This window comes from Parasteatoda tepidariorum, chromosome 10 (genome assembly GCF_043381705.1).
Source record: "Parasteatoda tepidariorum isolate YZ-2023 chromosome 10, CAS_Ptep_4.0, whole genome shotgun sequence".
NCBI lineage: Eukaryota > Metazoa > Arthropoda > Arachnida > Araneae > Theridiidae > Parasteatoda > Parasteatoda tepidariorum.
The window spans coordinates 3,302,433-3,314,692 of record NC_092213.1 but is presented as its reverse complement, the minus strand read 5'-3'; the positions used below and the strand labels follow the sequence as shown (position 1 = coordinate 3,314,692).

Sequence of the window (12,260 nt, the reverse complement as noted above, 5' to 3'; positions counted from 1 at the left end):
TTTCTGATAGATTTCTTATTTTAATGACTTAAGTGGATGACATTGAAACCATTGAGATCTTACGGGAACCTTATTTTAAGTTACTATTGTTGTTACTCAGCAATAAATATATTCCCATTTTTCAGTTTCTACATTATTTTAGGAGTTTGGACAGTAAAAAGATCTTTCTACTACATTTATCAATATTTTAAAAAATATTCATACTTTTTGTAAAAATAGAGGAGAGCAAAAGTTTTAGCCTGGCTAGAACTTTTAGAATTGGGCACTTGCACTTCAAGAAGAAAAAAACCTCCCATTCCAAAACACGTGACCCATGACGTCAGCTATTCCTTATCAGCAAACTGGCGTATTAAAGTTGAGCTAAGTTTCTCTACGTAAGTTAGAATGTAAATAACGATAAGTTAAGAGCCGTATCGCGAATAGAATGAGTTGAAATAAAATTCTTTCTTGTCTACTTCTTTTACTTAACCTAGATTTATTAATTGTTTATGTATTTTATTGTAACCATGATATATTTTTGTTTCGTGTACCTGGCAACTTCGATGCATAATTAGTTTGTATATGTTCCGCATATGGCTTCGTGCCTGTTTTTGAGTTAAGTCTTTGTGTAAATATATAGTGAAAGAATCTTTGTGAAAGAATTTAGAATGAGTCACTTAAGAGAATAGATACTCGAAGGGCTTACTCTAAATAGAATGGAAAGAACAGTTGCCAATGTAAATAAATGCCACGTTTCAACAACCCATCAGGATCAACTATACTACGTCACTTGCAGGTATCCCATTGAAATTTCCTGCCCTGAATTAAAGAAGCATCAATCGTGGTTATTACCCATTCTGAAGAAAAGAGGTCAGGGCTATAAAGTGATGTTATTTTCTGGCTTTTAAGTGCTCTGTAAATAAGCTGGGCTGTTCATTATTGGCAAGATTGAGGCAGAAATGTTTTCATTTAATTTCATTCTAGCAATGAGAAATCAATTAGTCTATAAAATGATTGATGTGAGCAAGTCATTTGTATACAATAGCAACTTTGATCCGTCAGTCATATATATTATTTCTATTCGTGTTTTTTGAATTTTTGTATCTTAATATTGTTGGGTAGGGTTACTCCATGATCCACTGAGAAACTAAGCTTCCATTTATAGAACAACATTAGAAAATTTTGCTACTGGTCATTGGACAGTTGCAGCATTTTAAACAATAGCCTTTTTTTTCTTCAAAAATTGGCATATTTTGACTAATTGAAAAATTTTTTGACACTATTAACATAAAGCATTTCTTTTGAGACATTTCTGAAAATAGGGTAAACATTAAAAGGTTCATTTCTAAAATAATAAAAAATAGTGTGAAACAAGTGTGAAATAAAGAGTTTTCAGAATATTATGAAATATTTAATAAATCCAAATTTATTAAAAAAAATAATAAAATGTCCAAAAGGTGCATTTCCGATGAAAAAAGTAGCAATTGAAAGTAGTGGGCAAGTAGCAGGCATTATTTTAAGGCCATTTGCCATATTAAGTGATGCCTTACAGTTAAATTGACCACGTGTCACTAACTTTAAAGGAGTTTCAAAACAACTAGTACGCTAATCGTACGCGAACTGATGTTTCTAAGCATGACTTTGTTTTGATGAAAAAACTGCAATGGAAATTAAACAAAACATTCAAATTGAAAGAGCCATGATCTTGCAAGCAGGAGACATTATGGTTGCGAAAATTTCATGGAAAAAAATTTGAGCCTTTGCGTGGCAAAAATTTCAATCGTTTGTTGTGTCGATGGCTTGAAGCTTTCTAACGCAGAGGATCGCTGTATAAATTAGGACTAGAAATATTGTCATTTTTCCATCGTTTTAGGAAAAAAAATACTACTTCGCTTTATCGCTTGCATTAGTATTTTGAAATCTTATGATATGAATTTTGTAGTAAGAAACTCTTATAGTGAAAAACTTATCAAAAGGCTCTTACAATAAAAAAAAAGCTCTTATAGTAAGTTAAACCCTTTATACTTACTCTTCCAAACCGTAGTCTTCACACTGAGCAATCGTTGCCACCATCAAAATCACACCGAGAAATATAAAGTAAGAGGGATAACTCTCGGATGCCATTTTGAATCTAAAATGGAAACAAAAAAACTCATTTCATTTTAGTTAAGAAATAAAAGTAACTCATCATAAATAAAGAAATTTATACGTCTCTAATTAAAAAATTCATCCTATAAGTAAATAAATACTTTTTTCGGACAAATACTGATTTGTATGGAGTTACAGTAGAGCTCTTTCGTCTCTAGAGACTATATCACAATTTTCAAAACAACTTTAAAAAACTCAATACAACTCAATAAAAAACCTTCTTAATTTGATATTCTGAAAACAGAAATTAATAGCAAAGAATTTTAAACGAAAAAATAATTTTTAGAAATAAAAATTATTTAAAATGTAAAAAATAGACTTTTCAGACGATTTTTTTTGTGTGAATATTTTGCTGCCAGTTTTTTGGTTTTAAAGTATTTCATTTTAACGATATAAATTAATAAAAATGAATTATTAAATATTATTTGTGATGGAAGTAGAGTGATTAGGAAAGAAATCTTAGTACAAAATATTCATTTATGCGAATAGTTAGAGAAATAGTAAACCTAGTAATTTTTTTTTTATTCTAAAATTTCTAGAATTTTGAATTCTAATCGAATCTAAAAAGAGCAGAAAGAATGATGTAAAATTGCACGTTGAAGAGGATTGAATATTTTTTGACATATCCATTGCCTTTATAAATAATAATGTTAATTTAATCAGTTTTAGAAGTTTTAATTGTGAATAATAGAAAAGTTTTTATGTCCAAAGTACTCCTATTCATGCATACAGAAATATAAAAATGTATTAAGTTTTGAGGAATCTTCTCCCTTTAATTAAATTTAAATTCAATGCTGTTTAAATTGCAGCTAGCATAATATTCGATATTTTACGAAGGCAGTTGAAGATATGGATCATTTAACAACGAAGAATATTATTATTTGGTCAGGTGCGGGGCTGTGTTGTGTTGGTGCTCTAATTGTGGAACCGTTCTATAAAGACCTCTTATACATTCTCTATTAACTAGTTCCAATATTGAGATTCCCTTCAAGTTTATTCTAATCAAGATTATTCTAATCGGAGCACTTCAACTGGTTCAGAGTGATGATGAAGCGATTTCAACCATCCATGATTTAAAGCCACCTTACCATAACAATAAGTTACAATATAACTTGTAACTATAACTCATTGGGAATTGTATTTATTTTGAGAAGATTTAGTAAGTAATTGAGAATTTTTTCTATTAAAAAGCACATTTGAATGTAAATTTAATCCTTACGTCAATATAGTAGATTTCAATGTTCAATATAACTTAAAAATATACATATTGAAAACATGTCAGCAATATGCCTCTTTTCTTTAAAAATTTTATTTTTATTTTCGTAATGAAATTTTTAAGAAATCTCTTTTTAACATTTTGTGTTAAATGTATGTCAAGTAAATATTTATAAATAAATATTTTTAAGTTTCGGAACTGTAGATAGTAATAAACACATTTAAACATATGAAAATACTGTTATTATAAGAAGTTAATTTTAGCTCTATATGATTCAAGAAAATTCCTGATGTTATGATTGTTTAGGTTGATGTTTGGTACATTCGTTTTTAAACTCACAACTTTGGTCACCATACTGTTTTTTTTTATTCTTTGTTTCATTTTAATCCCTTAAAAACTTAAGGAGTTTATTTTAATCACGGTATCATAGGCTAATCTATTCACACTATATGAATTTTAAGATTTCTCAATATAAAATTTCTTTTAATCTTGCTCCAGTTGCTTATAAATTATAGCTACAGGCGTTCAAATTAATAATGTCGCATCAAAAATTTCTATTTTCGGCGAAATCTACAAAAGTGAAACTAGAAATTAAGTGTATAAAATATCGCTTTGGGAATTATGTTCTGCAAGCGATTTTTTTAATCCTAGATGTAAAGGTACGAAAGTGGAAGATATTTATTCTTGTGCAATATATTTACTAGGATTATATCGAGGAAATGTTTATAAATAAAAATTGTCAAGTTTGATAGCATAATACTACAGTTAATGATGAAGCAGATTTAAAAATACGAAAATACAGATATAATATGAAGTTAAATATCGCATGATGTGATGCAGGAGAATTCTCAATGTCTTTTAACTGTTTCATGAACAGATTAATTTTAATACCTGAATAAAGAACTTATCTTTATTTAAAAATTGTTCAGGATGACTAAATCATTGTTTTCAAACAACGCATCCACATAATGGAATATGGGTTAAACGTACAAATCGAATTTTATAATATTTGAACAGTTCAAAATTTAATTTTGTTAATAAAAAAGAAAAATAAATATTCAAACGATATCGATAGCACATATATATAGTGTGGCTGAGGATTTCCTGAACATTTAAACTCTGACTGAGTAAAAACAAAATTCTATAAGATTTGCGTAGAGAAAAATTTATCGTTTTTTCTTATTCAATTTGCTGTTCTACTTTGCTTCTATTTTAAATATCCATCTATCTATATCAAAATATAAATTCGAATCATGAATAATGTAAATAACTGTCTATATCTGAATCAGAAAAAGGAATAAAGATATTAAATTACAAAAAAAAAATTAATAAAAAAGAAAAATAAATGTTAGGAAACGTTTACTCGTTATCTTAGCAGGTGAACTTACTTTCTGTATTTAAATTTTTACTCATACAAATTAGAGCTGCTATTCAAAAAATAGTTATTATTTTCAATGAATTTACTATAAGTCCAAAATGTGAAATGATATTAGAAAATATATTTAAAGCAACCAAAATTTTTTTAAAGAGAGCAAAAATCACTAGAAACTTATTTTACTTTATATTACAAATGAAAATACAGCTTTTTAAAACTTGATTCTTCTCACAAATTAAAAATCCCAATTTAAAAGATTAGTTACTTCGAAAAAAAAAAGACATGGAACATATTTTGCATTTAAACGTCTTAAACATTTCAAATGTTTCTTTTTAAGCGTAAAGTATTTAAAATAGTTCCATAGCAGATTATAATCTTGAATTTTTACACAGCTCAGGACATGGATTTTTAAATGTTTGATAGCATATTTCAATTTTTTCTAGTTAATACCTTTTAAAATAATTATTTCAAATTTCTTTTTTTTGTAGATATGTATTATTTGAAAAAAATAATCCTTGTCTTATTATTTAATTTAAAGAATTAGCTTATGTCAAATATATTATGTCTTCTGCAGAAAGCTTCTAGTATTCTTTATTGAAATAATTTCTTTTAATTTCAAATAACAGATGTCTTAAAGTTTTAATTTTTTTTAATGCGTGACATATGTTTTTAATTATTTCCCGCTGAATCTTCTTTTTGAAACATCTAATCTAAGCATCAATTCTCAAAATATATCTATGAATGTAGTTCTTTTGTTTTTTATGATAAAGCTTCAATTTAGTTACAATGTTACAATTAAATAAAATAAGCTATTGTTAAGAAAAAAATATTATCAATAAGAAAATTGTTGAAGGTATTGCTGCGAGATTATAATTAAATAGAACATCCGCCTAAATCCTTAATTTTCTGTTGCTGTTTGTTTTAGATGAAGGTACAAATAAATCTGAAATTCTGTTGGTAAAGACATATTTAATTACCATATCACAATTACATAAATTAAGACTGTTTTCTATAGATATTAAAACGTAGTCTTCCAAGGGAAAAAAAATCAAAAATTAGCTTTGAAAACTTGAGACCAATTGTAAATTGTTGAAGTGGAATAATCAGTGTACGCAAAACATAATAAGCGTGAATACCTTTTCTTTTTGACAAATTGAGAAATTTAAAATTGTAAATTTGAAAACAAGTTAGCAAAGATATCAAAGATGTAAAGTTCATACGAAGATCTTCATCATTTTGTCACAAATTTTTTTCTCAATTTATCATCGACATTGAACAACAAATCCCTCACATAATTTTGGTGATATCAATTAACCTTGAGTCTTTTAATTTTTAATTCATCTTAGAAGACAAGGAAACTACCTGATTGAAAATTGTTATAAAACTCATTTAAGGTTGGATTTTCTATTTAAATTAACCTCATCTGGATTTGTGTTAAGTGAAGAGGGAAATCATAAATTAGCTGAACAAAACGAGTACTCGAATCCGGCCATCACTGCGGATTGGAGTGTCTTGTTTTTTATTTTTCCGATACATTTTCAAATTTTGAAACGTCTGACACATCAAAAGTTTCGTTCTGAGGTGAATAAGAGAAAAATATTTCATTCAAAATTTCTTTAAATATTGTTCGAAAATTTTGAAAATAAGTAAAACAACAAGAAAGTAAATAAATTGGTTAAATAACGATCAATTCAATTGTTATTTTACTATATTCAACCAAACCAGTCAAATAACCATAAAAAAATGGTTACAAATTGTTAACTATAAGAAAAATCGTTGGTTGACTGTTTTCCCCTAATATGATTAAACAAAAGAGTTTAATCCGAGTAAACTATGCCCACCTTATGATTATACTTTGCTCCTTGCAGGTGGGGAGGGGGGGGGGGGGAGACANGGGGATGTAGACACTCTAGCCGAGAGAGCTAGTCTGTCAAGCTCATGAACGACTAAAAGAGGGTTCGAATCCAAGCGCTGACACCGTGAAATTTCCTCCATTCCTTCATTGAATAATTTCTAGTGTCTTGTCCTCATCACTTGGAGACAATGAGCTATTGGGATACGAAACACAGGATACGAATAGATGGCAGCTCCACAGAGCTGCTTTATACAAAATGTCAAACATTTAAAGTCTCTCACGTTAGAAAGCACCATCAGATAAACTAATTAAGCCATATTCCACTGTTCACTTGACAAAACACAACTAAACCACAATCTTACTTTATTGCCAAAGTAAATTTGATTTTAATGGTTTTGAAACAATGGTTGTAAATGGTCACAAAACCGTATACTTTTGCATTCGCAGTTTTTTTTTTAGCTCCGACAGTTTTAAACTGTTTCAAAACCGTAAAGGTAAAGAAATGTTTCCTACCGTAAACTTAACGGTTAATTGCATATACAGTGCCGGTAATTTTAAATGGTCCAGTCGGCAAAATTTAAACACTAATATTGCCACATGTTTTCTGGAAAATTTGAATGCAGAAATTCTTTATGTAACATAAGATGCAGCCTTCGATGAAAAAAAAATTAAATACTTTAAGCGTAAAAACTTAAAATTGTAAACTTCATACACATATCTGTATTTTTTCATTGTAAATGATTAAAAATATTTTGATCTACTTAATGATATTATAGTATTTAAAAATAGGGAAAATCTGAATTTATTCCTTTTTTGTGAAATTATATTTATTGATTGATATATTCTTCAATTGAGCTCTCTGAATTTTCCTCCAATAAATGATGTAGCGCACATTTTCAACATCTTCCAAAACACCGACATTTTTAAAAGAACAATTTTAAGGCAGTCACGTATCATTGAGAATTTGTTTTCGCCGTATATTCATATATTATCGATTCAAAACTTTTCTGCATGCATTCAAATGAGGAAATACACGTCCTCTTTCTCATTGAATTAAGAGTTCCGATATTTTGAGATGAAGAAAATGTACTTTTTAAAAGTCCTGTCTTTATTGCCGTATTGAAATCATTTGGTAATAAGTAGTAGATAAATATGAATTTGAAAAATTATATTGAGTTCAGCTAGAAACTGTAGCAACTATGTTCTTTGCAAGTTTGGTGTTTCGATATAATTTTCGTGTCTTTCTTCATAGATTATAGGAATTTTCATAATTCAGAGTACTATATATAAATAGAAATAAATGGAAAATAAATTGAAGTGAAAATTTGACGTCGTCGGCGTAGTTATGAAACAAAAAAATATGTTTATTCATCAATTATAATAATAATTTTGATAAACCAATTCTATCTTTTCAAAAAGAAAACAGTGAAATTCATTATTTTAATATACTTCCAAGTTTCAAACAATGATTGTCTCTGCAACTTTTAAATGAAACAATTATACTTTTTCCTTGACAAACATATATAAAAGGTAAAGGAAAGAAGTATTGAAGTTAATGACATTGTGGCCACTTTTATTATCATTAATTATAATAATTTACAATATCCGTATTCATATAAAAACAGCAACATTCATTAATTTTTATGTACTTCCGATTTTCCAACATCGATTGCATTTGCTATTTTGAAAAGAAACAATGCTTAAACTTTTTTTTGTTGACAAACACAGATAAAAATAAATGAGAGACGAATTACGTAGCAGAGCCACTTTCATTATTCTGTTTTAAATAATTTAGATAAACCAAACCCATATTTATAATAGAAAAAAAACACAGAAATTAATTAATTTTCATATACTCCAAAGTTTAAAACATTGTCTGCATAATTCTTGAAATAAACAATGCTTAGACTCTTTCTTTGACAAATGTAATCGGAAATGTATGAAAGATGATGCAAATTCAGTGAGATATTTTTCGTGATTTTGTCATGATTATTAAATTAAATGAAATATGCAAATACCTAAATAATAATAATAATTTGGAAATTTCAATTTTTCATAAAAAGAGCAGATAACAAAGAAATTTTTATAAAGAAAAAGAAATACTCCAAATTTTAAAGAACGATTGTTGTGTGAAAGATTCATTGACAAATATAAATAGAAATGAGAGAATGAAGGTGAGTGACACTGTGTGTAGCCACTCTGTCTGAAAGTGACGCTAAGTGAGAGTCGGGAACGAAAACAAATGATCCCGGGGTGAGGAGAAATCTATTTCCTGAAATTGGGGGGGAAAGCCGACTTGACAGGTTTCTTGCACCAGAAATACTATTTGAAGGAGTACGCATACTTCTGATAGTAAATTTTCAATTCCTTTTCTGTTTTGACTGTATGGGGTTTCGCTCTCAAAATGTAAATATTGTGGGTAGTGTGTGGGTCAAGTTAAATATAGCGTGTTTACATTTGTAGCAAAAAAGTATTCATTCTGTTCTAAAATTAAACTGGGTAAAGAGACTATTTTTTCTATGAATACGCATCGATAATATGATTGTATTAGGCGTTAGCATTCTGTTTAATTATTCTCAAAATAATGTTTTTAATTTACATTTAATTGTTGTCTTGGAGATATTTTTTAATAGAGTCAATAGGTATATTTTCTTTAGATATAGATGCTGAATTCATACTTTCTATAAGACTTATGTTCAAAATTAATTTTCTAAAATATTGCTGCTAAAAAATTTATAAACAAAACTGTACCATAGAATGTGATATATGAGCAGTTCTATTGAATATATATTTATATATATATTACTGTATATAGAAATAAGTCCATTTGGAGTTAAAAAGTCCTTTATTTATTTATTCATTTATTTATCTTATTCAATATTATTAATCATTGTTGCATTTTGATGCTTTATCGTTGAAAACGTCATCCAAATTGATTAACCTATGTTAAATTTTTCTAAGGTATTTCAAACAGATTAAAGTCTTTTAAAATTCAGACTTTTAAAAACTTGGATTCACTTTTTTCACTTAACTTATTTCACTTATAACGCTTATTTCACTTTCAAAAATGGCTGCACAAATACTTTACTTGTATAAAAACTTTTATAAAGTTTGAAACTGAAAATTATTATTTTTTTTTAAAGTGTGCTGTCCATTACATTATTCTAGACAAAATTATATTCCTTTCCACCTTTTAGTATATCCCTGAACAAAATAAGAACACGTATGCCAAAATAGTTAAATAAACAAATAAATAAATAAAGGATTAACAGCATAATCATAAGTTATGTTTATCAAACACATTTACACATTTTGCATTACAGTGCAATTTATTTTATGTTTAAATAAATAGAGAAAAATTTTCGAATTACAAATGCTGTTTAAGTTACTGTTAAATTTAAAGAACTTTCTGTTTATTTAAATAAGTACCTGGTTTCGGCGAAGTATGTCATATAAACAAAAAACCAATGCCACAAAACTCAAGCCAGCTTTCAAGTATTGTTAATGTTCTTAAATTCTGTTCTCATTAGATTATTAACGAAACCTACAGTTTTATTTTTTTAATATAACCGTCGTTGAACAGCCGACCCAATTTTATGGCTTTACGACTACTAATTACAAGCTTAAGCCCGTCCCGCCCCCGTAAGGGGGCATCCGGGGGCACTCCGAAAGTTCGAAGTGAGCGTAACAGTTCAATTACATGAGCAAACATATTCAAAATTTTCAAATTAGAGTTTTAACAAATAGGTGGAATATTAAATATGAAATCCAGAAAACGGTGCTACTTAGAAATAAACTAAGGAAACAAACATTACAAAGAAAATAAACAGTAACAATCAGAAGAGATATTGATGTCGCATCTTCAGTAGGGGTGCAAAGTTAATAAAAGGAAACAATTTCACATGGAAAATAAAGGATGTTTGTAACTCAGAATATAATTATGGCTGGCACAACAGTACTAAAGTTATCAAATTCCAGTAATTATTATTTTTTTTTTTTTTTAAACAGAAAGGACATATATATACCATATATAAAAACTCTAGGAACACAAGTGATTAAAATTTTCAAAATGAGGAATCACATAAGGGCAGAGATTGACAAAGCATGAGACTAAAGCTCCAAAAAAAAAACATTTTAAGAGAAAATTCAAGTAATAATCAAACCATAACAGGTAAGTTAATAAGCCGTGATTTAGGTGTATTTTTCCTAACAAGAGGCAGCAAAAGGCCATCAGGATTCAGGGAGGTGCCTTGTTACTAAACAATTTTCTTATTATTTCCTCAATTCCCTTTTTTATTTTAGGGTTTGACCAATGCTGCTTTATAAACTCGTAGGTGGTTTTTGAATGAAAAAATTTCTCTCTAATGTGCTTAAAATTTGTACACTGGATTAAAATATGTTCCCAATCCTCAACAAGCTGACAGGTACTGCACAGCTGAGCTCCCCCAAAAAACCTGGCTTGATGTTGAAATCACGACTACTAATTTACGACTACTAATGTTCAACTCCGTAGCCTCGTAATTTTGAACCCAATTCAGAAGTCAAGGGAGCTCCTGGATCAAGTATTGGGAGAAATTTGCCTTCGTGGAGGACTTTTTCGTGGAGCTAACTCGCATTTGCGTTACGTGGAGAGGAAGACCACGTGAACCTACTACGGTTAGCCTGACGGCAAGAGGACTCTAACCCATGATCCATCTACCACTGAGGATATTTCACGTCAGCACTGTGGTCGATGCAAGCCGGATGCGGAATTCGTATCGACTGGGATTCGAATCCGGTTCGCCACATTGGAAGTCGAACCTCTCTATCCCCTGAGCCATCGCGGCTCAAATAAACTTTTATTACATTAGATGTTAACTTAAAAAAAAATAGAAATGAAAGTAATTAGAAGCATGGGATCTACCCCCTTATTTGCTCCCTATCACACAACCACCCCCAGAAACAGATTTCGCAGCTATTTTATAATAGCTATCTGAGCTCGCTCGTCAGATACAAAAACTGAGTTGTCTAGTATTCGTAGTAGTTCGATAGTATTTCTGCTTAAGCATTAATGCTGTTATTATATGTTAGATAGTATTCATGCTGGTACATAAGCCAAAATTGTCCAGCATTTTGACAGAACTCGGACCTCAAACTTATGAGTCCTACGTTATTGAAAAAGTAATACAAACAATACACTGTAAAAAATTTTATACTAAAATTACGGTAATATAACCACCAGCATTATGTCCATCCATTTTACCTTAACATTTAAGGTTAGGAACATTTCTTCATCCTTACTGTTTAAAAAACCATTTACAACTGGTGTGGCTGTTGAAAAACTGTGATTACAAAAGTATAGGGTTTTGTTACACGTAGCATTGCGTCTAAACCGTAAAAAGGAAAATTAACTGGACACTGGATTTAGGCTTTTCTTGTGATAGATAATAGACATTGAAGTTGAGTAGTGGTTGGGGTCTGTTTGGTTAAATGAACCGCGGAATGTGGTTTGATTGGTTTATCTGGTGATGCCCTCTATCGTGAGAGTTGGGAAATAAATTTTTTTTTGTGTTGAACAGCTTTATGTGGCTGGTATCTATGAGAATTCCGTTATTGCAATATTCCAAGATCACCAATTGAGACATGCAGGGCATTGGAAAATCTTCACGTGTTGAAGAAATTAGAAGAATATTGTAGTTTCAATGCTG

General features: G+C 29.3%; 1 protein-coding gene across 2 annotated transcripts in view; it reads right to left on the bottom strand.

The window, feature by feature from the left end:
- The window catches only part of LOC107436961 (uncharacterized), an 83,955-nt gene that overhangs the window by 12,734 nt on the left and 58,961 nt on the right, over positions 1-12,260 (bottom strand). For both annotated transcript variants that reach the window (XR_011637932.1, XM_016048801.3), the window contains exon 2: positions 2,009-2,110. Coding sequence is in view for 1 of the 2 variants with exons in the window: in XM_016048801.3 (XP_015904287.1) it covers positions 2,009-2,103 (95 nt within the window). In the remaining variant the exon portion in view is untranslated. The remainder of the gene's footprint in view (positions 1-2,008; positions 2,111-12,260) is intronic.